Source organism: Dama dama, chromosome 1, assembly GCF_033118175.1.
Source record: "Dama dama isolate Ldn47 chromosome 1, ASM3311817v1, whole genome shotgun sequence".
NCBI lineage: Eukaryota > Metazoa > Chordata > Mammalia > Artiodactyla > Cervidae > Dama > Dama dama.
Window position 1 is genome coordinate 72416752 of NC_083681.1, and position 27663 is coordinate 72444414.

At 43.4% G+C, this 27663-nt stretch overlaps 1 protein-coding gene across 3 annotated transcripts in view; it reads left to right on the forward strand.

Moving 5' to 3' along the window:
- EXT2 (exostosin glycosyltransferase 2) overlaps positions 1–27663 on the forward strand; it is a 137975-nt gene that overhangs the window by 43877 nt on the left and 66435 nt on the right. For all 3 annotated transcript variants that reach the window (XM_061152262.1, XM_061152264.1, XM_061152263.1), the window contains exon 8: positions 17206–17337. In XM_061152262.1, the coding sequence (XP_061008245.1) occupies positions 17206–17337 (132 nt within the window). The remainder of the gene's footprint in view (positions 1–17205; positions 17338–27663) is intronic.

Genomic DNA, 27663 nt, shown 5'->3' on the forward strand with positions numbered 1-27663 from the left:
CATGTAAGCTTGTAAGGAACCTGTACATATTTGATTAGCCTTTGGGAAAAAAAAAACAAAACCACGTCGTCTAATTAAACATTGTGAACTTAACTGAGCACACCGTCTTGCTGTCAGAAAGTATTGCCCTGGGCCTCTTCCTTCTGACCTCTTCCTTACATTTTTGTCATTCTTCTTCTAAAAAAATATTTACTTCTTTATCTGGCTTTGCGGGGTCTTAGTTGCTGCAAGAGGGATCTTCAGTCTTTATTGCAGCACGTGAGCTCTTTTAGTTGAGGCGTCTGAATTCATAGTCGTGCCATGTGGGATCCAGTTCCATTTGAACCTGGGCGCCCTTCACTGGGAGCCAGCAGTCTTAGCCACAGGACCACCAGGGAAGTCCCTCTTGATTCTTAAGGAATATATGCTGGAATCGTTTTCTCTGGTAACTATAGGTGGAACTAACTGCATGTTCATTCTTTAATCACTCCCCATAAATATAAATACAGAGGCTGGAGATGAACAGAAGGAAATCTTTGATTCTAAATGGATGACATGTGCTTACAGATAGGCTTTGGGGGAATTTTCTATGCAGCTCTGTATCAAAATAGGATTTGAATGCTGGTCCATATACTTGCTTGTTTTCCTAACCTTTGAATGACTCAGGGTTTTATATGTAAGAGCAAGGTCTAGAACTCCTAGAAATAAGCACAAATAAGCACAAGGGGGTGTATTCAGCTCTTCCTACGAGGCTTGGGCTGCTGCTGGAGAAGCCTTTAGCAGTTGTTGGGAGCAGGCTAGGGGGAGCTTGGTCTTGAAGACTGTGTAAAGACCTCTTCCTCTCAGCACCAAGAAAAGGGGATTACATTGAGGGAAGTTAAAGGATGGTTAGCAAAAATGGTACGCAGGGAGAAAGAGAAAACTAGATTTAAGGGAGTGAGTACTCTGCAGCCAGCCAAGGGGAAAGGCTGTGAGCAAGTTGTCAAAGTCCTCACCAAAGGGTGAGAAGGGGAAGAAAGGGCGCATTTTGCATGGCAGAGGTTCATAACCATTTGTTGTTGTTTATTTGCTAAGTCATGTCTGACTCTTGCGACTCCATGGACTGTAGCCCGCCAGGCTCCTCTGTCTATGGGATTTCCCAGGCAAGAGTACGGGCAGGAATGCATTGCCATTTGCTTCTCCAGGGGATCTTCCCGGCCCAGGGATTGAACCCATGTTTCCTGCTTTGACAGGTGGATTCTTTACCACTGAGCCACCAGGGAAGTGTTCATAACGACAGTCACCGGTATTAAAGTGATTTTGTTTTTCTTTTCACTACCTATGTGCCAACTGGGTAGAGACTATTTTAAACAAGACAAAACAACAACAAACCTACTTTGGATTCTGAATTCTAATATATTTTTAGAAGGCTGGGAATGTGGGAGAATATAAAAATAAAATAGAGATTAAATCCTAGGAGAGATTAAAGTCCTAGCAAGAATCATCAGGTTCTATGTGAGCTCCAAGGAGAAGAGCAAAAATTTGTTCATTAGGTGTGATCATTAGATCTGGCATTGGGTAGTGGCTGCATTTCACATTTAATATGGTTCTCAGCTGTTCCCCCTGCAATGACACAGCTGAAAACAGAGACCCTGCTGGTTAAGCCAAGTCTAGTCAGTCCTGCTTTGCTGCTGCTGTTGGGGACAATGAAACATTGAGAATGGCAATCTATCCCCTTAATCTGTTCCAGTTTCTCTACACTTGGGCATTACTCTAGAGGAAGTGCAGGATACCAGTGTAAAGAAGCCACGAGAACCCACGGAAACCCACTGCCCCAAATCTGTAGTACTTATGGGCCAAGTTTTCAAATCCGTGCCCTTGAGTGGGGCCCGGCAGATTTTCCTTTTTACTGAGGGCCATCAAAGAGTTTTCAGTCTAACTGGCAAGATAAGTATTTTCACCCCATGAGGTAACAGTGGGGCAGAGACATAGATGCTGACTCTTGTGTAGAAATTGTCAGATGAATTGGAAAAGGGCCTCAGTATGCTTTCAAGGAGATAAAACTTGAAGTCCAGGTAGGATTTTTTGTTTTTTAATTACTAAATTTAAAAAAAGGTATTTATTTTATTTATTTAATTGCTCCAAGTCTTAGTTGCAGCTCGTGGAATCTTTAGCTCTGACTCAGATTGCAATGCAAACTCCCGTTCACGTTACTAAGAGTTGCAGCACATGAGCTCTTAGTTGCAGCATGTGGGATCTAGTTCACCCACCAGGGATCGAACCCAGGCCCCCTGCATTGGGAGCTTGGAGGCTTAGCCACTGGACCACCAGGGAAGTCCCTTAACCACTAAGTTTTATTTTTCAGAGCAGTTTTAGGTTCACAGCAAAATCGAGCAGGAGGTAGGGAGAGTTCCCATACACCCTGTGCCCCTACAGACGCACAGCCTCCCGCACTAACAGTGCGCCACGGCAGTTCATCGTTAGAGTGAACCCTACACTGACACAGCCTTCTCTGTCAAAGTCTGTAGTCCTTGTTAGGGTTTGCTCTTGGGGTTGTCTATTCTGTGGGTTTTTAACAAATGTATAATGTTTCCTCCATGTCACTATTTCTAATTTAATTCCATTGCGGTCTGAGAGCAGACATCATATGACTTCTTTTCATGGTTGTTCAAGTATGCTTTATGGCCCAGAATGTAGTCTGTCTTGGTAAATGTTACATGTGAGCTTGAGAAGAATGTGTCCAATCTGCCGCTGTTGGATGAAATAGTCTACAGATGTCAATTATTTGGTGCTGTGAATACGTTCAACTATGTCCCTTACTGATTTTCTGCCTTCTGGATCTGTGTGCTTCTGACAGAGGGCAGCTCTGGTAGAGGATTCATCTGTTTCTCCTTGAATTTCTATCAGTTCTTGCCTCATGTATTTTGATGCTTTTTTGTTGGCTGCATACACATTGAGGAGTGTTATGTTTTCTTGGAGTATTGACCTCTTGATCATTGTGTATGCCACATTTTATGTGTTGTAATTTTCCTTGTTCTGAAGTCTTCTTTGTCTGAAATTAATATAGCTACCCACATTGTCTTCGGATTAGTGTTAGCATGCTATATCTTTCTCCGTCTCTTTTAATTTATGTGTACCTTTTTATTTAAAGTGGGTTTCTCATAGACACCATACAGTTGGGTCTTGTTTTTTGATCCACCCTGACAAGCTTTTAATTGAGGTATTTAGGCCATTAGCATTTAAAGTGATTATTGATATACTTGCATTGACATTGACCATATTTGTTACTGTTTTCTATTTGTTGGCTTTGTTCTTTTTTCCTATTAATATTTTTGTCTTCCACACATTTTATGTCTTTTTTGGTTTTAATTGAGTCGTTTACATGATTTTATTCTCTTTACTTTCTTAGCGTATCAATTACACTCCTTTTAAAACACTTTTTTAGTGGTTGCCCTGGAGTTTGCACTTTACATTTATATCATATCCAAATCCATCCTTAAATATTCCTGCTTCAGTGATAGGGCAAGTACCTTCCTTACGTTAACAGAGTAATCCTAGTTCTTTCTCTTGTCCCTTGTATCATTGCTGTCACTCATTTCACATATACATATATATATATAATCAAATAAATTTGTTGCTTTTATAGATTATTATCTGTTAGATCAATTAAGAATAAGAAAAGTGAAACTTTTAATTTTACTTTCACTTAGTCCCCCCTCTGATGCCCTTCCTTTCTTTATGTACATCTGTTTCTGACTACATCATTTTCCTTCTCTCTGAAGAACTCCTGTTAACATTTTCTGTAAGCAGAACTACTGGCAACGAATTTTCTCGATTTGTGCTTGAGAAATTGTGTATTTCCCCTTTACTTCTGAAGGGTTTTCCAGGGTATAAAATTCTGTGTTGGTGGGTTTTTCTCTTAACCCTTCATAGGTGTCATTCCACTCTCTTCTTGCTTCTTCTTCCAAGAAGTCAAATGTAATTGTTACCTTTGCTCCCCTATAGGTAAGGTGTTTTTTCCCCCCTCTGGCTTCTTGCATAAATTTAAAAAATATTTGATTTTCTAAAGCTTCAGTATGATATGCACAGGTGTAGTGTTTTTGGTATTTATCATACCTAGTGTTCTCTGAGTTCCCTGGATGTGTGGTTTGGTGTTTGACATTAATTTGAGGAAATTCTCAGTCATTATTGTTCCTCTTCCATTTTATTTTTTCTTTTGGTGTTTGTATTATGTGTATGTTACCCCTTTTATAGTAGTCCTATGGTCCTTGAATATTTTCTTTTTATCCCCTGTCTTTTTTCTCTTTGCAGTCTTGGAAGTTTCTGTTGTAATATTGTCAAGCTCAGATTTTAACTTTTTAGTTATGAAGACTCACATATCCAGGGACTACACCCAAACTATGTCACATAGTATCCATTGCTACAAAAGAGGCTGGGTAATTTAGTATTTTAAGTTGATTTTGTTAGTAAAGATGAACACGGTAGTGGATACTGGGGAAGCAGCTTAATGTCTGTCTGGAGGACTAAGAATAATTTGGATGTGAGAAGTTAGGGTAATGAGATGAGCTCTTTCTTTTTTGGTTGTGCTGGGTCTCCCTTGCTTTGGGAGGGTTTTCCCTCGTGGCAGTGAGTGGGGACTGCTCTTGTGGCAGCTTCTCTTGCTGCAGAGCATGGGCTCTAGGCACATGGGGCGCAGTAATCGCAGCACTAGGGCTCAGTAGTTGTGGCTGGTGGACCCTAGAGCATGCGGCTCCAGTAGCCGTGGCGCAGGGGCCTAGCTACCCTGAGGCATGGGGAATCTTCCCCAACCAGGGATCAAACCCATGTCCCTTGCATTGGCAGGGGGACTCTTTTCCACTGTACCACCAGGGAAGTCCAGTAGGATGAGCCTTACCACTAATTCTTTGTGTGTATTTGTGTGTAAGATCTCACTGGGAATTGCTGGCATAGAAGAATTTTGGTTTTTGTTTTATTTATTTTACAAATTATTTTGTAGCTGGCCACTTTATTGAACTTCCTTATTAGTTTTGATGGGCTTTTAGTTGATTTTCTAGCATTTTCTTAATAGAAAGTCAATGGAAAGCTCTTGGATTTCTTTTCAAATACTTTTTTTTTTTTTCCTGTTTTCTTATTAATGACCACTACTAGTTTCCTCAGGTTTTTTCCTTTCTTTCCCAGATTATCAGATTGGGGTGCTTACTTTATTTTTGGATGATAATTTTGTGTATATATCAGAGTAAAATTAAAATATGAGATTAGAAGCAGTTGAAATTTAGAAATATTTGCACTCGGTAGATTTCATCTCTAAGATTTTTAGTAAAAACTGGCTACATGCTTTTCTTTTTTCAGTAGCTGAGATATGTTATCAGGCTTCAACTTAACATTTAAGGCAAATGTCAGATTTTTTTATTTAGTGGAATTACTCAAGAAAGAAAATGTTTTATACTTCCCTAAGCCACAAATACCCAGAGGCTCAAGGATTTTAATAAAATCCTGTTCTGTATATACGTAGACTAGCTATGTACGTGTGTATGTCTGTGTGTGTGTGTGCACGCACTACTCAGTGAGTAGAATTTCATAGTTTTTAATTCTTTTAAACAACACTAAAAACAGTATGCTATTTCTCTGATACTGCCTCCTCCAGGATGTAAAGCTTAATTATCCTCCTTTTGAATATGGTCTGAACATAGTGACTTGGTTCTAACGCATAGACTATGAGCTGGGGATGGTAACTTTACAGTGGAGAAACCTGGAAGACCTCACCTTAACCAGGTGATCAAGGTTAACTTCCCCTGTAATAAGTCACCTTGACACCATGTATCCCCTGATATGAAGTAAAGAGTATTCTGTGTAGTATTCTCCAAAATCCATAATCTCGGTCTTAACAATTAAAGTACCTCAAACCAACCAGACTGAGGGACATTCTACAAAATTCCTGACTACACTAGGCAAAGGTGTTAAGGTCATGAACTATAGGGAAAGATTGAAACTAAGGAGCCATGACAGTCAGGAGCAATGCAGCGTCCTGGATAAGATCCCGGATCAGAAAAATGACCTCAGAAGAAAACTGGGAAAATCCAAAAAGAAAACAAAAGTCTGTAGCTGAGTTTAAATAGAATTAACCTAACGTTAACATCTTAGTTTTGAACATTGTACCATGGAGATGAAAGAGACTAACATTAGAAGCTAGTGAGGGTATTCAGAGCTCTCTGTTCTACTGTTGCAACTATTCTCTAAGTCTAAAATTGTTTCAAAATGAAAAGTTCAAAAGAAAGCGATTACAAGTCTTCCTGGTAAAGATATAAAAAGATTTTTTATACTTATTAAAAAATTGTAAAGTTAAGTCTGCTACTGTTATGCGAACGGATGTCTGTGGCTTTGTGGAAGGGTCAGTGAGTGGTGGGTGTGGGCGCCTCAGGTGCTGGGATCGACTAATTGAAATGATGGGACGGGGAAGACTGTGGTAGGTGCCGGAGAAGTGCTTCCGGGGGCACCAGGGACAGGTTCCGGTGGAAGATGCGTGTGGCGAGGGCGAGTGAAGTAGCTTTGTGAGTACAGAAGTGAAGAAAAGCACTCTAGCACTCTCATGTTTTATGCAGGAAGGTATTTAAATGTAATTAAATTAACAGATAATTTAAGTAAGGGAAAAAAATGGCGTGCTGATAAATCCGCGATATGTTGACCGCTTTTGCTTCAGAAATCTATTTTAAAGCAGATAAACCCTGTTCATTATTTTTTGTTGGATCGCTGAGTAAAAGTATCAGATGTTAGATGTTAGATGTTAGTATTAGATGTTTCTCTAGAAAACCTGACAGCTTGGGCCTAGTACATTTTTATAAAACCTTCAGCCCTTGAGAATTGCCCTGAGGGGATTTTGTTGATTTTTTTTTTTTTTTTTTCTCCCTGTTTTTAAAGTACGTTGTCTCGTAACTCTTTTGCTTATAAAAATGGAGTCAGCAAAAGAATAAACAAAACGCCAGTCTTGCAGTAACCCTCCACTGGGAATCAGGATACCCTGATTGTCACTCAACCTCACCATTGTGTGTGTTCCCGGCTGCCAGGCGGAGGCTCTCGGTGCCCGTCTCCGTTGCCTCCAGGCTGGCCGTGCGGTTAGCTGCCCCCCGGAAGTGAGGTTAGCAAGAAGGGCACCCGGCTCCCTGCTCGGGCCCTCTCAGCTGCCCGGGAAGGTGGCGGGGAAGAGAGCCCTTGTGACCTTGCAGAGCTTGCCGCGTAGGAGGCTCTGGGGCCGTCATAGGAATGCTCACTGGCTCCATTTGTCACAGCAAACAAACGAAAAGGAGCTCGTCTGCCGGTGGTACGTTAGTGCTTGGAAAGCCTTGGAATCCCTTTGGAAGTTTTCAGATTCACCTTCAGACACAGCTTTGAAAAATTAATCCATGAGGCGTGGAAATATTTTCCAGCCCTTCACCTGAGATAAATGGTTCTGTCAGTGCGGTGATCTGAGAGAAAATCTCCTGGACTCAGATCCCCCAGAATCCCCCTCTGAGCAGGTTGCTGCTCAGAGGCAGAAGGGCTTCTGCGTCCTCAAAGGTGCAGCTGTTTCTCAAACTTCCTGAGGGAGAAGGCAAATGCTTTATTCAATCTGCCTTAGTTCTCTGTGCTTATTTAGTCCATTTTATTGTTTTTCATTAATTTGGGAAAAGTCTTAGCCACTGTTTCTCTAAGCGTATCTGTTGCCTTGTTTCCGAGCCCCCTCTCTGGAACTCTGGCTCCAGGTATTGTTAGAACATTCCATGGGGTTCTACAGTTCTTGGATGCTCTGTTCTATTTTCTTGTAGTCTTTTTCTCTTTGCATTTCGGTTTGGATCATTTCTTTTTTATTTCTAAGTTTACTACAGTATTTCTTTCCTCTGCTATATCTAGTGTGCTGATAAGCCAATTGAAGAAATTCTATGATACTATGTTTTTTATTTATAGCATTTTCATTTGGCTCTTTGTTTATAGATAATTTTCATCTGTCTCTTAAGTATACCCATCTGCTCATGCAGGTTGTCCACCTTTTCCCCTAGATTCTTTCGCATATTAATTATAGTCATTTTAAAGTCTCCATTTGGTAGTTCCAAACATCTTGGTCATCTTTCAACCTAGTTATATTGACGAGTTTATGTTATGACAGTGGATTGTTTTCTCTCGTATTTTGTTTCTGATAAATTTTGATTGAGTGATGGACTGTGTTAGAAAAACAGGAGACCTAAAGTAAATGTCATGTCCAGCAATGGGCAGACCTCTTCTGCGAGCCATTCGCATGGGAGGTTGACTCGACCTAGCGTGTAACTGGGATGGGTTTGGGTTTTTGTGTCGCTGGACTTACCTTCAGCACCACTGACTCCAGATGCTGCCAGCGGTCTCCTCGTTCTTGTGTTGGAGCTCAGGGTGCTGGGGCTTTGCTCTGAGTTCCAGCTTCGCCCTCCACTTTCAGCAGGCCCTGCCCACCTGTACTGCACAGGAAGCCGGGCTCCCGTCAGGGGGTAGGTAGACTTCTGTTGCTTGTATGTGGTGCCAGACCTGTGGTGGGCCAGGAGGATTCCGTTCCCCTGGTCCAGCCTCAGCCTGGCAGGCTTGTTTGCTGGGGCCGTGGAGGTGGGGCTTTCTCAGTGTTCCTGGGGCAGCTGGAGTCTGCACTTTGTCTGTGGGGGTCTGGGGTTGGGCTTGGAGGGAGTCTCCTGCCCCTCCCCAGGGAGCAGAGGCTTTTGCTTCTACCCCAGCCACAGCTGTGGCCTGCTGGGAGCTGGAAGGGTTCCTGCCCTCCCAGTGCGGGACAGGCTGCCCTTCTCCCCCTCTTCCAGAAGCCGAGGATCTGCATCCGCCTTTGAGGGTGAGGGCTTTTCCTGCTCACCCCCCAGCAGGTAGAGGTTTGGCTTTGGATGACAAAAAAGATTCGAGAAAGGGATAGGGTTTTCTCCCTGTGTGCCGTTGAGGGGATTCTGTCTGCTTTCTTCCCCTGCCCCCATCTTTCTCGAGAACATCTAGCAGAAAAGGGCTCGAAAGTGAGTGCAGATTCTGCTTGTGTCTAGAACTCCCAAACTTTTCTATTAGCCCACACTCAATTTTAAGAATTTGTTAAAATGTTAGCTGGTTTTGGTGGCTGCTTTTATAGCAGCCACCCCCGCCTTCTGTGCTCTTCCCGAGCTGGAGTTGAGCGTCCCATGGCTCCTGGTTGGCACTCTTGGAAATTGGGTGTCCCTGATTGCCTTCTGACCACAGCTCTCCCACGGGCCCAAGGCAAGTTACAGTGGTGGTGGTGTATCTGGCGGCTTTTTCCTCATTGTTAGATGAGAATCATTGTAAATTCCATGTTTCTTTGTGACTTTCTACATCCCAAGCAGATGCAGATCTTTCATGTTGTGGCCAACCAGTGGGTGGGGGTGGGGAAGTAGAGTAGTATTGGGATACCTACTGATCCACAGTTACATGTTTGGACAGCGTTGCCAGTTGAGGTTTGAGACAGAGGCATAGCTGGCTGCTTTATTTTTTTATTTTGTGGTTTTCATTAGAAATGTCCTTTTAATATATAAAACGAAATCTGTTGGTGTGGGTCACATTCAGGAGATTCTGTTGGAAAGGGCAGTGCACAGCTGGCTGCTGATGAAGGGGTGTTAGAAAACCGTCACTGTGCTTGGGATGCAGTTGCCCTTGGACTACTTTGGGGTCCTGGGGTTCTCCTGTGTAATTTCTACACGGTTAGATATCCTGGACACTTCTAGGACAGACTTGCAAGGCATAGTTCTAACTACTGATTCTCCCTCTCGTGGTCTATACACACACAATGTAAGAGACACCCATGGTCCCATTTCTGCCTTGCCGTTTCACCTAGAAACAAGTTTTCCTTTTTTTTTTTGCCCTCAAATTCACTCCCCGCCTCCACCTTTTCCCTTTTAAAATTCTGCATGCAAGAGGTGATCCTTTTTATGAAATGACAGTTTTCCTCCTTTAAGGGTGGACTGGTGCTTAGAAGATCTGGAGAGTTCTGTGAGATGTGTGTGGTGCCTGTGAGGGAGATGGATTTGTTCTTTCAACAAACATTTGACTGCCCACTCCTTGACAGGCGCTGTGCTAGGGGCTGCGAGACCAGTGATGAGCAAAACCAGATGCGTCCCCACTCTCACGGTCTGCAGAGAAGTGCTGGCCTCTGCCTTGGAAGCTTAGAGATTCAGGTAGAAGAGACATGTTAGTGGGTGAGATATTTTTCAGTATTAAGGTCTGTCATCCTCATATTTATTTTTATTATACCTACCTCCATTCTCTGACCAGTTGGAGTCTTTCCTGGCTTCAAGAATTGAAATGAATGGAGTGTAACCTTAGAATCCCTTCTGTCTCTCCTCTTCCTCCGTCTCCTTCCCCGCCCCCAAGTCACGTGGAATGTAGTATATACTGTAAGTGACCGAGACCTCGAGGGGACAGGATGGGTGCAGGTGTGGAGGAGATGTTCTGATTATCTGCTCTGCACGGGGCAAGCTTTACAAACCTCGTCTCACAGAACCTGCAGCTCCAGGAGAAAGGTGGTGTGGTGTCCATCCCATAGATTCAAAAAATAGAAAGGGTTAAGCTGCTTAAAATCATGTAGGACACTCGTCACCGTGACTTTCTCCCATATTGCGCTTGCTTCCTTTAGACACTTGTTGTTGCTAGTCCTGTTGGCTTTATGTTACTGAAAATCAAAGAAATTAAACCACAGGAGCAGTTTTAGTTTGAAGTTTGTATTTGAGATAGTTTCAAGTTGGCCTAATCCTTGCCCTTTGCTTCATGATTCTAATGTTTGAAAGTGTCATGGGAACTTTAGTGCCCGTGCTTTGAAATCTGCATGTTTTACAAAATTACTGTGGTATCAGTTTCATGAAGAAAAGGTTGTTGGTATGACCTTTTCATATATGACTTAGCTTTCATCTGTGTAGATGCACAGAGTAGAGCGTGTGGGGAATCCGCAGGTTTGTGGAAGAATCCCTCATTTCAAGTTTTCAGGTAGAGATAAGTGTGACCCATGTTGATGGGGGAAAAATCCTTAGAATAAGTATTTGCATTTAGCTCAGTGGATGGGAACGGTGGTGCTTTCGTGTATTGCAGCAGAGCCGAAAACTCCTTCCTCTCTGCTGAAAAGTGGCCGAGGCTGAGTTCTGGGGGCTGTAAATTATGCCTTCTAAATGCTGCAAGGTGTTAAAGAGGTCCTGCAGAAATAATTAAGCCTGCGAAGTTCACTTATCCGCAGGCCGAGACACTTGAGCTGTGATTATTGGCAAGGCTTGCTTCCTTTCCAAGAGAACTGCAATTTGGTGGACAGGATGAGATGATTTGAGACATCTTAAATCAGAGTCTCTGTCCTACACTTGTGCTTCTGGCTGGTATACTAGGTGGATTTGTTCCCAGTCATTGTTTCCTGTAAATCCCAAATGCTGCTGTCTCCACCGTGATTAAATGTGAACGCAAAGCTTTGGAATGCTTGAGTTTGAGTGTGGTGTGATTTGAAATTAAAAAAAAAAAAAAAAAAAACAGAACATATGACGATGAACCCATTTGGGTAGAAAAGGAGGTAAATATTTAAGCTGTGTTTATGTGTGGGCTCATGCATCTCGGTGAATTTTTACCCCTTTCAGTGCCTTTGTAGAGGACCATTTCCTAAAACTTACTCTGTGCTGGTACTCTTCATATTCTAGAATGAGGTAGATCTGACTTTAGAGTTAGGATTCACAGGTTTGATTGGTGACTTTGCCACTTAATAGCTCAGTTTCTCACACATAAGATGAAATTTGTATCTGCCACCTCACCCCCAAAAGTTGACAAACTTGGTTATAAAGAGCACATGAGATCATGGGTACAGTAGTGCTTTGCAGCAGGCAAAACATTCTAACATTTGTAAGGATACTAATGAAAAAGAAAAAAAAATAGCCAGTTTTCACAGCCAAGAAATTCACAGTTTAGCTGGAGAGAGAAAAGTGATCATCTGAAATGCCGGTAAAGCAGTGTTAGAACGATGTATCAGAGAACTAAGCTATAAGGCAAAGGCTGTGAATGCGGTGGGATGTCCTAGGGAAGATTTTTGATGTTGGGGGTGCTCAGTAAAGGTTTCATAGGGAAGGTAGGTTCTCTTAGGCTTCATGAACTGTAGATGCTTTGGCTGGATGATGGGCGGGGAAGCAGCCACATGGCTGAGCAGGAAGGAGACTGGAGTGAGTGGGGTGTATCTAAGAAGCAGCAGCAGGCAGCGGAGAGGCCCCCCCGACTGCACCCAGATGGCAAACCGCAGGACAGCTTAAGTCAGATGCCCCTGGAAGCTAAATCTGTTTCTGATTTTCTCTGAATACGAGAAATTCTCATTGTGATGCTTTGCCTTCTCCTTATTGTTAATGGAAACAATAGTCGTCATATAACTCAGAAGTTATCCAAGACTTTAACTAATAGAGGACTTGTCCAGGAAACAGACCCAAAGTCAGTAAGTCTAGACTAGAAAGTGTCTTTTTTCCTCTCCTTATTTTGGTTATGCTTCCAATTTCTCATGCTAAACTTGGATATGTTTGGCCCCCTTGCATAAACACAAATAGCCTCTGATTTTGAGTGGAATCATAGGCTGTAGAGGTCATCAACACCAGCATCCTGCTTTCATTAGGAACTGGGTTTAAACTCTGCTTGGATAAGAAACTGTCTTCTTTCAGAAGACTCTGACAGAGTGGCTGATTTGGGAGTAACCTTCCTGTCAATAAAAGAAAAAGAAGTACAGAAGCTTATTATAATAGATGAAACAACAGTTCAGAGAGCAGTCAGGACTTGAGGGACAATTCCTGAGAGACAGGAGAACCCTAAGGGGAGCTACCTGTTCACTCTGATGCCATCCCCCAAGGACTTCTAATTCACGTTCCTGGGTATGGAGTCTTCACAGAAAACAGCACCCCCACAGGGCTGACAGGGTGGAGTTAGGGGGTTCCCACAGTATCTGGGATTTGAAGGACAAAAGTCTCAGGAGAAAGGGAATCATGGGGAAATAAAAAATGAGCGTGCAGTCTTCCATTAAAGTCTTTGCCAACTCCTAAGGTGCACGCCATCAGAGCAGGACTCCTGGAGTCCCTGCAGAAAGAAGCAGCTGGGAGCCTAAGGAGCTGTGCAGCTCTTCCAGCAAAACCATATATAGTGCTAATGAGACAAAGGTCCGTGTTCAGGGCTGGCCAAGGTGGAGGGGTCTTGGGAAACACCCTAGGCTTTAGTTGAAGACCCAGAAGGCCACACCTTCAGACTAAGGGCAAGCTGAAAAAAGTTAGTCTTGACAAAAGTTGAAGCTGGCAGGATTAAACTGGTCTGACTGCATCCTCTGTACCTGCCAACACAATGTGTTATATTCTTAAGAGAAAGATAATCTGAATTTTCCAGAACCGCTATAATTTTTAATGCAGAATATTGGTATCTAATAAAAAATTAAGATGCAAGCTAGAAATTGAAACCAAATGACCAAAATGAAGAATAAAAAGAGATGGCAGAAAGAGACTTAAAGGTTATTCAGATATTGGAGTTATCAGTCAGGGATTAACAATGCTCAATAATATAGAAGTAAAGAAGGAGGATATCAACAAAGATACAAAATCTTCTTCAGTTCAGTTCAGTTCAGTCGCTCAGTCGTGTCCGACTCTTTGCGACCCCATGAATCGCAGCATACCAGGCCTCCCTGTCCATCACAAACTCCCGGAGTTTACTCAAACTCATGCCCATCAAGTCGGTGATGCCATCCAGCCATCTCATCCTCTGTCGTCCCCTTCTCCTCCTGCCCCCAATCTTCTTAGCCAAGTGGAATTCTGGAAATGAAAACTATAAGAAGTGAAATTAAGAATTCAATACATGGATTTAATAGCAGTTTATAGACTTACACACACAAAGGATAAAGGATTATTGGAAAAGGATAAAGGATTATTGGACCAGAAGGAATATTAGTAGAAAAATACACAAATTGAAGACAGAGAGGAAAAATACAGAAAAGAGAATAAGAGATATACAGGACATGGTGAAAACACGTTACATATATGTGTATTTGGAATACGCATATGTATATGTTGTAGAAGAGAAGATTGTGATAGAACCAACATTTTAAAAAATACTGACTCAGGGTTTTCTAAAAGCATCAGGAGACATAAAGTCACAGATTAGAGAAGCTATACAGTCCTCAGGATAAATACAAAGAGCTACACTGAGGTACATCTGTGGACCTTTGTGAACAAATAGAATGAGCAAACACTTAAGCTCAACTGTATCAGAAATTCCATTAAGTATAAATGGACTATATGTACAGCTGAAAGCCAGAGATTTTTAAATGGGATAAAATATTAAAATCCATTTGTATCTTTTTATGAGAGATAATCTTTAGACAAACTTTAAGGGCAGAAATTTGAAAGTAAAAATTTTGGAAATAAATACATATACACCTGTGCGTACAGGCAGAGAACAATCAATAAAGGTATAGAATATTTAGATAGTACTAAATAATCAACTTACTCTGCTTGACAGTTGTAAAACATTACACTCATCAACAGCAAAATATTCTTTTTAAAGTGCACATAGACCATTGACAAAAATAAATAATGTGCAGGGCCATAAATCAAGTTTAAATAAATTGCAAGGTTTTGAAATAACATGTATGTTCCCTGACTACAGTGCAAAGTAGAAATCAGTAACAGATAAATATAAAATCCAAAAATGTTTGGAAATTAAACAGTATACTTCTATTAATAAATGCCCTTTGGGTCAAAGAAAGTATCACAATAGAAATTAAATTTTTTTTTACCCAAATTATAATGAAAATGATATGTAAATGTGTGGGATGCATTTAAAATAGTGCATAGAAGTAAATTTATAGCTTTGTATTTATGTATTAAGAAAGATTGAAATATCTAAACTTCAGCCTCAAGAATCTAAATGCAGTATGGATTAAAGTCCCCCAAAACCAAAGAAAGTAAAAATAAAAGCAGAAAGGAACAAAATAGAAAAAAGTTAGATGAAGAATTAAGATAAGTAGGTAAGTAGATACTGCACAATTGCACTCATCTCACACGCCAGCAAAGCAATGCTCAAAATTCTTCAAGTGGGGCTTCAGCAGTATGTGAACTTACCAAGAACTTACAGATGTTCAAGCTGTATTTAGAAAAGGCAGAGGCCAACATCTACTGGAGAGAGTTCCAGAAGAAGATCTACTTCTGCTTCATTGACTGTGCTAAGCCTTTGACTGTGTGGATCACAGCAAACTGGAAAATTCTTAAAGAGATGGGAATACCAGACTACTTTACCTGCCTCATGAGACATCTGTATGCAGGTAAAGAGCAGCAGTTAGAACCGGACATGGAGCAATGGACTGGTTCCAAATTGGGAAAGGAGTACGTCAAGGCTGTATTTTGTCTCCCTGCTTGTTTAACTTATGTGCAGAATACATCATGCAAAATGCCATAGTGGATGAAGCACAAGTGGGAATCAAGATTGCAAGGAAAAATATCAATAACCTCAGATATGCAGATGACACCACCCTTATGGTAGAAAGCAAAGAGAAACTAAAGAGCCTCTTGATGAAGGTGAAAGAGGAGAGTGAGAAAGCTGGCTTAAAACTCAACATTCAAAAAACTAAGATCATGGCATCCAGTCCCATCACTTCATGGCAAATAGATAGGGAAACAATGGAAACAGTGACGGACTTTATTTTTTTGGGCTCCAAAATCACTGCAGATGGTAAACACAGCCAGAAATTAAAAGATGTTTGCTCCTTGGAAGAAAAGCTGTGACAAACTTAGCATATTAAAAAGCAGAGACATTACTTTACTGACAAAGGTCTGTCTAGTCATAACTATGGTTTTTTCCAATAGTCATGTATGGATGTGAGAGTTGGAACATAAAGAAAGCTTAGTGCTGAAGAATTGATGCTTTTGAACTGTGCTGGAGAAGACTCTTGAGAGTCTTTTGGACAGCAAGGAGATCAATCCAGTCAATCCTAAAGGAAATCAGTCCTGAATATTCATTGGAAGGACTGATGCTGAAGCTGAAACTCCAATACTTTGGCCACCTGATGCGAAGAGCCAAGTCATTAGAAAATATCCTGATGCTGGGAAAGATTGAAGGCAGGAGGAGAAGGGGACAAGAGAGAACGAGATGGTTGGATGGCATCACCGACTCAATGGACATGAGTTTTGAGTAAGCTCCGGGATTCAGTGATTCATGCTGTAGTCCACGGAGTCACAAAGAGTCAGACACGACTGAGCAATTGAACTGAACTGAAGATGAAGAAAATCAACAAAATGAAATGGAAAAGATTAGTAAAATTGATAAACATCAGTAAGACTGATCAAGTACAAAGGGAAAACACAGATGATCAATATCAGGAATGAAAACAGAGGTATAACTACAGATTCTATAGGCATTAAATACACATTAACACATGTTTAGTCCAAGCATTTAACAGTTTAAAGTGAACATATTCATTGAAAAATACCACCTACAAAACTGACATGAAAATATGCAGAATCTTATGTCGCTGAAAGCAAATCCATGATTTAAAATCTTTACCCACCCCCCACCCCCCAAAAAAACCTGAGATGGCTTTTTTGATGACGTCTCAGTCTTTTAAGGCAGAAATAATGCCAAACTTGTCTAACATTTCTCAAGGAATAGAACTTTCTCTACTCACTTTTCAGCTCCTTTTATGAGGCCAGCCTAACCTGACACTGAAATCCAGTTTTAATATTACAGTGTTCAGCAAGAGAGGTCGGACACAACAGAGTAAATACTGTTTGGTTCCATTAATGTGAAATTCATTAGTGGGCTAACAAATCAGAGTAGTGATTACTCTTGGAGAGGTGAGATACTGACTGGGTGCAGCAGAGAGGAATCTCCTGGGGTGCTGAGATGTTCTGTATCTTTATCTGGATAGTAATTATAAGAGTACTGAATGTACTTTATGTGCACTTTAGTAATAATATTAAAAAAAAAGACTATAAACTTGCTCTGGTTGAACACCTAGACAGTTCATCCCCACATAGTTTCTTTTATATCTAAACTGAATTCCACGCACGTTGCCTGTGCTCATGTTCTATTTTGACCGCCTTGGATGAATGCCCACTCTGATGGAGCTGCCTTGCACAGCAGGCAGGCTTTTGCCTTGGGCTTGCTCTTCTTTGAGAATAAGGAAATTACCCCGACCCAGGGGTGACTGTGATGGAGCCTCTAGTTCTTCCCTCGCTCTGCTCACTTCATGCAGTGTGGTTTTCTTCACAGGCACGGTGGTTTTGGGAAGCCTACTTCCAGTCAATCAAGGCCATCGCCCTGGCCACCCTGCAGATCATCAATGATCGGATCTATCCATACGCCGCCATCTCCTATGAAGACTGGAACGACCCTCCCGCCGTGGTGAGTAAATGCTGGGGTGAGCCACGTCAGGCATAGGCCAGCAGACAGGACGACAGAACATGTACTGAAATTTGTAAAGGTGACTTCAGTTTGAGCTTTCTAAGATATAAGAGTGTGCTAGAATATTTGGGACCCAATAGGACCAGTTTTGGTCTTCCCTGTTGGCTCAGATGGTAAGCAATCTACGTGCAGTGCAGGAAACCTAGGTTCAATCCCTGGGTTGGGAGGATTCCCTGGAAGAGGGCATGGCCACCCACTCCAGTATTCTTGCCTGGAGAATCCCCATGGACGGAGGAGCCTGGAGGGCTACAGTCCACGGGGTAGAGAAAGAGTAGGACACGACTGAGCTACTCAGCACAGCACAGCACAGGGCCAGTTTGGGCTTCCCAGGCGGCACTAGTGGTGAAGAACCCACTGCCGTTGCAGGAGAGGCAAGAGGCATGGGTTCCATCCATGGATTGGAGAGATCCCCTGGAGGAGGAAATGGCAACCCACTCCAGTATTCTTGCCTGGAGAATCCCATGGACAAGAGAGCCTGGTGGGCTACTGTCCACGGGATAGCGAAAGAGTAGGACACAACTGAAGCGACTTAGCACACACGCACACAGAACCAGTTTAGTTTTGAAATGATGACAAAAGTAACAAATACTGAAGCAGCTGCTGCTGCTAAGTCACTGCTAAGTCGTGTTCAACTCTGTGCGACTCCATAGACAGCAGCCCACCAGGCTCCACCATCCCCAGGATTCTCCAGGCAAGAACACTGGAGTGGGTTGCCATTTTCTTCTCCAATGCATGAAAGTGAAAAGTGAAAGTGAAGTCACTCAGTCGTGTCTGACTCTTCGGGACCCCATGGACTGCAGCCTACCAGGCTCCTCCGTCCATGGGATTTTCCAGGCAAGAGTACTGGAGTGGATTGCCATTGCCTTCTCCGACTGAAGCAGCAGTTTGTTTTAAATGTGCTTAGGAAGACAGTGTGTTTGTTTATTGCAGAAATAAATTGGGAGGCCTGGGTCTTGTTGGAAATGGAAGACTTCCTGATGACTTTTGCAGTGGCGGTGCTTTGAACTCTTGAAAAGTTTCTCTAAGCAATTTAGTGATGGCTTATATTTTGAGCACTCCCTCTTGTTCTTTATGCTAACTAAGTGCTTTACATGGATGTCAATTAATATTCAGACCCCTGGTAGGGGACATCAGCGGCAAAAATGATGGAGAAGCATTAGGGATTGCTCGGGGTGGCCAAAACCCCTCGGTCCTTCCAGCAGCGAGATGGGGTGGTCAGATGCTGCTCTCAGAGCTTCGTCCTTAATTGCAGGAGTCATGAGCCACCTGTGGCCTGGTAGGGACAAGTACCTGAAGCTGTGGGGGGCACAATCTCTGGTCTGGGGCACACCTGTTGTCTGGTGCACAGACCCTGAGACCTCCGCGTGAAAGAGCTAAACTCCTCTCCGCTGAATCATTGCTCTTCTCTTTGTGGCCAGCCGTCCTTGTCTCCTGACTCTACCCGCTCTTCGCAGTGCTGTGTGCTGCCACCTGGTCAGTCTTCATGTTGGGCCCCCTCTCCCTCCCCCTCTCCCTCCCCCTCTCCCTCCCGCCTTTCTTAAGGGGTTATTGTGTGCCAGCGCTCCACCAGGTGCTGAGAAAGCAGAAAAGGAAACCAGGCCCTGCCCTCAGCAGAGCTCGCCGCTAACTTGGGAAGCCCAGAAAGAAGGGTATTGCATGAGTTGTCCTGCAGTGGAGCGGCGGGTGGAATGCCCGGGGGGCATCGGGTGAGGGCGGGCAGTGCTACTGAGCGGAGCCGGCAGGATCCTTCCTGCAGCGGGAGTGCCCAAGGGGAAGGAAAACGGTCAAGGCAAGCCAAACAGGAGCAAACACCTTCTGTCTGTTTTGCTTGAGGGAAAGTTTTCTTCCGTCCATCTATTCCCTTGACTTCATTGCCAAAGGTAACCTTCCAGAATGTTTCTGTTCCTGTATAATTTTAGAATACAAATGGGATCACACTATGCATATTATTCTCAACCTTGCCTTTTTTACTTTAACACTAGATCATGGGCTTACTTCCATTATCGTTCTGTATAGGGATACTTCAGTTTTAAGGACCACTGTAATCACTTCTCAGCCTTTGGCTAAGATCATGTGTAGGAATGCTATATACGATTCCATTGTTTAGGTGTATCTTACAGGCAGATCTATTTTCAACAGTAACAGGGGGGAATGCATATTATTGCATCCACACATCCTTTCAGGTGTGTTTGCACATAAATGTGTGAATATATCTGTAGAATTAATAACAGCAGAGAAATGACTAGAAGAATAAGCACACTTTAAATGTTGATCAGTCAGTCAGTCAGTTCAGTCACTCAGCCCTGTCTGACTCTTTGTGACCTCATGGACTTGAGTGTTGATAGATATTAACAAATTGCTCTTTCAAAAAGACTACACCAGTTTATAGTTCCACCAATAACATTTTGGTTATTCTGGTTTTCCATGCCTTCAGTAACCCTGAGTACTTGAATTTTTGCTCACTTGGAAGGTTGATATCTCTGTCCATTGCTCCCAGAATACAAATATAAATCCTGTTTGAACGGTGATTGATCACCCTTTTTAGATTGTTTTTGGCATGTATTCCTTCAGTGGGTATTTACTGAGTGCCTGTTTTGTTCCAGGTAGTTGTTCTTGGTACTTGAGATACGTCAGTCAACAAAGCAGAGAAAAATCCATGCCACTGGGGAGTTTACATTGCAGTAGGTCTTGCTATCTGGAAGCAAGATTTGTCTTTCTAGTAAAATTTTAAAGCTTTCTTTATACAGGTCCTTTACAAGTCTTGCAAAATTTTTTCTTAGGTGTTTTATCATTCTTACACTCCGATAAAGGAATTTGTGCTTTCTGACATTTTGGTTCCTAACTGATTACTTTTGTATGACGACATATTGTTGGTTTTTATGTATAAACTTGTAATACTCTGAGTTCTGTAATTATTTGATTTTTTAAGTTGATTCTCTTGTGTCTTCTAGATATACAGTGATACCTGCAAATGCTAATTTTTCTTTTTTCCAGCACTTGAACCTTTTATTATCTTTTATCTAATTGCCTTGGCAGCTGCTTCCAGAACAATGTTAAATGACCATCATTTAATGTTGTTAAGTGTTAAAAGAGAAGGGCGGGTGTTGTGTAGCCAGGAAAAGGGGGAAGTTAGGTTTCCCCCTCCCCCAGCTTACCTCTGGTTCTCTGGAGGACAGAGACTCAGGCAAGTGAGCATTAGATGTGATACAGGGAGGGGGTGGGCCAAAAATGATGAATTTTGGGGTTTCTGGTTCCATCCAGATGGAGCAGCAAATTCAGAGGTCAGAGGGACAAGAGAGCATGGTGGCTTCAGGAACTGAGAGAGATGCAGAAGGTGGAGCCTTCCAAGGGCCCAGATCGCCAAACCCCTGGCATGTTAAGGGAGGTGCTGGAATGTCACCCATGGATGATGGGAGATCACCGAAGCACCTCCACAGGAGTCGTGTGGTGAGATTGCATTTTGGGTCATTCTGACATCACTGTGAAGGGTGGTTCTGTTGTAGGAGGACAAGGCTAAAGGCAGGAGACTGTTTCAGGAACCCAGGTGAGAATTAATGGAGGATAAATGTGAGTGATGGGGCTTCCCTGGTGGCTCAGTTGGCAAAGAATCTGCCTGTAATGCTGGAGACTGCCTGCAAGACAGGACACCTGAGTTTGATCCCTGGGTCAGGAAGTTCCCTGGAGAGGGAAATGGCAACCCAGTCCAGTATTCTTGCCTGGAAAATCTCATGGACAGAAGAGCCTGGCAGACTACAGTCCATAGGGTCCCAAAGAGTTGGATACAACTTAGTGACTAAACCGCCACCCAAATGTGAGTGATACCAGGGAGCACTGACCGTGCTAACTGGAAGGAGTTTAGGAAGAGTGAGGAGCATGGTGTTGTCTGTCCAGATAGGGAGTGCGGGTGCATGGGCATCACGGGCCGGGGTGGCGTTGGAGTCCAAACACGGTCTGGCGGCAGGGCCTTCCACAGTCCGGCGCCAGGCCTCCCTTCTGGCTTTGTTTCCTTCTGTTCCCTTTTGGGGAGCACTAGGTTTCTGGCTCCACAACTTTGTCCTTCCTGTATTTGCTCTGTGCTTTTCCTTCCCTGTGCCCTCGTGACCGTTAGTCCTTTCACTATACACCGTTCTTCACCATCACCTCTGGTCTTATGCATTTTATTCAGGGTCCCTGGCCGTGTACCCCTTTCTCCATGAGATTTTTCCTGGACCCCTTACAGAAAGTAATCTTTCCTTCTTGTAAATCTTAAAGCATAATATCTGTTTCTTTCCTATCATGTAACGTGCATAGAAGTACAATTTCCTGTAAATTTTTAAGTTTTTTAAGGGAATTTCTGAGTTATCGTGGTATACCTTATAATACCTAGAACAATTTAATTCAGGTAGGAAGCCCTTTATATATAAAGAAGGAAGGAGGGAGAGAGGAGGATGGAATTTCCAGGGCTTGAACCATCCAAAGCTCACTCACATTGCTGATGTGACAGCCTTTATTTTATTTGATCTTCACCCTATTGGGAAGGTGAGAAAAGCAAAAGATTCCCTCTCATCTCTAAAGCAGCCCTAATGAGGCTCAGAGAGCCTGATGACTCGTCCAAGGTTGCATAATGGGCAAGTTGTGTAAACAAGCAAGAGCCTTCCACCCACCCACCGACTGTCTTGACTGGCTCACAGAGTTTTATGGGAGCCATTGAGCCTCCTCCGGGCTGAAACATTTCCACTCTTCTGAGCATATGGTACAAGCTTGAGACAAAGAAGATCATATCTGTTGCTCTGCAGGAGAATTCATACAGGTGGGATAATTATGACCCAGCTAGAGAATGTGGAGACAGCGGGCGCTTTCCTGTACTTTTATCTAAAGCTCCAAGAAACGTGTATGAGGATAAATGGTTGAGATTCTGGTCTCTGTCTTTCATAAGAATACAGACTAGGAGAAAATAGTATATGAAATTTTATAGTTTTGAAATAGGCATATTTTAGTTGAGGACAAAGCAGAATGCTGGACTCAATTTGGGAAAGAAGATGAGTATAAAAAGCATAGATCTGAATAAGCAACTGGAAAATATATTCTTTATTTATTTATTTTTCTTTCTTAAGGGGAACTTAGTGTTTACCACATTCTAGGAGCTCAGGTGATGAGAACCCTGATTTAAAGCTGTAGGTTGTACATTTCTGCTTCTTCAGTGAAAGCAACTGACAGAAAGCCTAAATAGCATTGATTTATTTATAGTTAACTCCCCCCCCCACCCCCACACCGCCCCTTCAGAAATACTTAACCTACCCTCTATGTGGTTACGATGAGCCCAGCCTGCAGGGGAGTCTCCCCTCTAGATTCCATCAAATTTACCATATCAGGCACCCCGAGGTGGGAGTCGGTGTGGATCTCAGTCAGTAAATCAAGGGTTGGCCTGGCTCTTTCAAAGATCTGCAGTCAGGGCTTCCAGCCATGCTCCGAGCTTGCTCAGCTGGAGAGGAGGGCTGAGAGCAGAGAGCCCTTTTTTGGCCAGATGCCACTGCCTGAGTTTAATGTTAAAAAAAAAGGAGACAGGCTTGTGTGTGAATGGTGAAGACGGGGGGCGGGGGGGGTGGTGGCCGGCCGTGCAGAAACCAGGTCCCCGTGTCACCAGATGCTTTGCCTTCCTCATCTGTAACCAGAGCGGGGGCCAGTTACCTCATCCGCCTTGTGCTGCACTCTCAGACACTGAAAACATTTGAGTAAGTCATTCTGGAGCACGGCTTTAAAGTGGCAGAGTGGTGCGGTCTGGAGAGATTGGCCCTTTGTCTCGAATCTTCTCTTTGGAAGGAATTTCTCATCAAATGGAAGTTTCTTTGTGAGGGATGACACTTTCTTTAAATTTTTTAGCTCCTCTTGTCAAGGATGCCTGCATTTTACCATCTCTTGAGGCTTTCATTTCTCCCCCCCGACCTTTTTTTTTTGCAGGTATCAGCAAAACTTGACCATCTCCCCAAACACTCCACGCCTGTGTCGCTTCTCAGGCGTGCGCCATTTCTGGTCTTCCCCTTGGCGGGCCTGCTGCCTGTCTCTGGGTCTGGCGTGTGTGGCTGGGGGTCTCTTCGGACACCCTCCACCAGCTTAACCTCTGGTCCTCTGCCAGACTTGAGCTTGTTGGGAGGACACAGACTGAGGCACAGAGCGCTGAGTATGTGTGGATATGGAGTGGGCCAAGAGCTGGGAGTTTTTGGATTTCTGGCCTGTGCCAACAAAACCATATCCTCTCAGTGACCATTTAAAAAAAAAAATAAACGTAATATAATCCTAAAATCAGGTAGAGTGGAATATTTTCCCATATTATTTTTGTACAACGTGATTAGGAAGCTGATACCCACCTTAGCATTGTGTCCTAACGTTATTTAGTAGTGGTAGTAGTGCGAGGCGCTCAGTCATGTCCGTCTCTTTCCGACCCCATGGACTGCAGCCCGCCAGGCGCCTCTGTCCGTGGAGTTCTCCAGGAGAGAGCACTGGAGTGCGTTGCCGTGCCCTTCTCCAGGGGATCTTCTCAAACCAGGGATCAAACCCGGGTCTCCTGCATTTAAGGTGGAGTCTTTACCATTTGAGCTACCCGAGAAGGTAAATTTTATTTACCTAGTTCCTTCTGGCAGTGTTTTTCAGGTTTGTTGTCATAGATAACACTAGTATAGATAACCCAGGTTTTTTTTTTTTTTTTTTACACTGTCTGTGCTGGACCTAGAACAGAAAAGGGAGACAGCAGGGGTCCCATGGCTATTGACGAAAACTGACGAGAAAAGTGGGGAAATGATCTAAAATGGATTGTTGTACCCAGCATAAGAATAAGGTTGACAACAGGAGTCTAGCCGGTGTGGCAGCTTCGCTGCAAGCCAGGCCTCAGGCAAGGATTATATGCACTCACCTAGGCGCCCTGTAAGCCTGAGTCCAGCTTTTGAGGGTAGAAGGGGAAGGCTCAGCAGGTGGGAGGACTGTAGAAGAGCACTTGGTCGCGTGGCAGGCCTCACTCGCGAGGGGCAGGGTCAGAGCTGTGGACTGCAGCAGAGCCTGCATTTGCCCCTAGTTCTTGGGGAATCCTTTCTCCAAAGTCAGGAGGTGTCAGAAGCTCCCTCCCGAAAGACTCATGAAAACGCAGATTGCTGCCACTCCACTCCTAGTTTCAGATGGTGTTGGTCTGGGTGAGGTCCTCGGATTTGCATTTCTAGCAAGTTCCCAAGTAGCATCCATGTAACTCATCCAGGGGCTGTGCTTTGATGTGGGATGGGTTCACTGTGTGTGTCCTGACTCACTGCCTGGAGAAGGCGCTCCCTCCCCCCCCCATCCAGTGCCTCTTCTGCACCCCTGGAGCTTGATTAGAAGCTTCCAGAGCCTGGGCTAAGCCCACATCTGTCTCAGCTACTTGAAGAACTCAGGGCTACCGGTACTTAGACGTCCAGACGGCAGCCCTCCTCATTCACAGAGGTTGTGGTTGTGTAAGCCGCTGAAAATATCACTCAACTGTAAATACTAACAAGCTATAAATCACTCTGCAGGCCGAAGAAGCGCCGGCTCAGATGCACGGAGCAGAACCCTGAGTCTGTGTAACTCCACTCCCTGCCCTTTAACTTCCAGGTTGTGGAATGTGTCTCTGGAATTTGAACACCTCCTCTGCCTGCCCCCCACCCCCACAGGAGGCCTTTTTGGCTTATTTTCTCCCCTTCTTCCTCCCACTGCCCAGATATGGCTGAAGTATGTATGGAATTCAGAAATTTTAGCTTGAATTTTAGGTAAGTTTAAGCGTCTTGGAGGCTTTTGTTTTTAGAGGCACCACATTTACAGGGTCACAGTTGCACGGAAGGTCCGCTCTCCTACCCTCAATGCCAGGCCTTTCCTTGAGTTGCCTTTGCCATTGAATTGTTTTGTAGCTGTACTTGCTTCTGCGAAAACGAGCCAGAAAGTCTCAGGTCATGGAGTAAAGAAAGCCGAGTTGGGTCTGTGGAGCGAGAGATGCAGGAAGATCCCAGGAGCTTGACCTGGGGCCCCACGCCAAGAATTCTGATGGTCAGATAGTACGTGGGAAAGACGAGGTCACAGGTCAGATCCAGTTGGGGAGGGTGAGGAAGGCACAGGAAGGGCCAAACTCAGAGGGGTGCTGCGGAGGGGGTCCTGTCAATCAGAGCATCCTTCCTGGGGAGGGAGACTGGTGTACCTGGGCAGCCATGCGTGCATGGCGACTCCAGCGGTGGCGGAGGTCGAGCCACACGGGTAGTTTCCCTGGATGCAGACCTTCCCCACCCACCCGGGCTTTTGTAGAGTTCACTTTTATGCCTCTGGCATTCATGAGTCAACACCTGACTGCTTCCTTATGTCTCATAGAGAAGGGCAGCAAGTGGAGTAGTTTTTCGGAGCCTGTGGAGCTTGGTCTGGCAGCAGATGAATTGAGGACGCCTTGGGTATTTTGGCAAAGCTATCCTTCACACACCAGATGTCACTCACTAGCACATCCGATTCCCTTTCCCCTTGCTTCAGGGCCCACTTTCTTTCTCCCGCGAGTCAGCTTAAGAGGTTCAGTAGCAGAGGTAACTGGGAAAATGCATTGTCTGGTATCACAACATCAGGGTAATGAGTTCTATTTCTCACATCCTGTGCTGTTTACATAGACCTATCAATTAATATTTGAGTGTAATTTTTCTAATGAGCGGGTCATTACAGCTGCAGCATAGAAAAATTTCCACATTGCTCCAGCTGAAGTTTGAGTCTTGATTTTTGGTTCTGTTTTATCTCTCAGCTATATTTCTTAATTTTATGTTTAAGGAAAAAAATGGAATGGCTTAACACATGTATGGTTTAAAAAGTCGAGTAAAAATAACACCTGTAACTAAAATTAAGGCCCGTTCCCAAGGGGCAGCTGCTTTCAGCTCTCTTCTGATATTTATTTTCCTATCTTCTCATACAATGCTGACAGTGCAGTTTTTTTAATTTCTCTATCACAGACGTTATCTCTGTGCTTCCTTAGAGTCACTGCTTCGTTTCCTGTCCCTGCCTCGTCCTCTGCACGTTTCCCTTCCCTCTCATCTTACCAGTGGAGCAGTGCCATCATTTTTCATTAGAGCAATGTTTATTGTTGCATTATTAGGACTATATAAATGTTGGTGTCAGTGGAACCAAGTAGTAAAACATGGTTATGTATCCTTTCTTGTATAACTTTTTATTTTCCAGGGAGTAAATGCATAGCTGCCTTTAAAAAAAAACAAAAAAGCTCTTAGTTGTCCATGTTCCTATCACTACTTTCTGCTAACTTCTCCAACGGAAGAGTGAGATGGTCAAGCCCGAGTGAACTGTGGGCTTTCCGCCCTCCTTCCCTCTCCCCTTCCCTCCCTCCCACCCTCTCTCCCAGAGCCCGCACCTGCACCTCCAGTGTGGATTGATTGCTCTCTAGGTCTCCTGTACAGAGGTCAGCCTCAATTCTCTGTTCACCATGATTCTCGAAGTTCTCTCCTTTTCTCTTCTTTGTTGGATTCTTTGTTTTCAAGTTCTAACATCCTCTTCCTTTTGGGTTTTTTTTTTTTTTTTTTCCAGTAGCTTCCCCAGAAAAGGGACTGTTGGGGGATAAATTTGCTGTCACTTTGCATGTCTGAAAATGCATGTCTTCTCTTTCACATTGACTAATAGCTGTGTGCAGTGCTGTGCTTGGGCTAGTATAAAATTCTGGTCGAGGTGGCTTTTCTTCAGAATTTCAAAGGCATTGCTTCATTTTCTGCTAATCTTCCCGTTTTCATCTCAAAAACCTGAGAAGTCATTCTAATGCCTGATGATTTTGTGTGAAACTTTTAATATTCCTGGAAAATTTCACATTTTATGTCTCCTCCTCCCCCACCTCCCTCGTTTTCTCTCTTTTTTTCTTGATGGAAATTTGGGTTACCTTGATGATGAATGTGCTAGATTGATCCTTATTTTTCTTATCTTTTCTTTCTGTCTTAATGGACTTTTTGTTTTAATTTCTTAGATATTTTCTCAATTTTATCTTGTAACCTTTCTTTTCATTTTAAAATTTTTGTTTACTTTTAATTTCTAAGAGTTTTTTCTTGACTTCTACTTAATCTTTTTTTCTAGCTTCCTATTCTTGTTTTAAGGATACAGTACTTTCTCTCTCTGAAGATATTTGTGGTTTTGTTTTTAATTTGTCCTAAGCTCCCTGTATTGTTTGTTTCCTTTGAATTCCATCATCAGGTCTTTATTTTCTGTCTTTCATGTTGGAAACTTTCTTCAAATACCTGATGTTTTTCAGCAGTCTACTCTTATTTG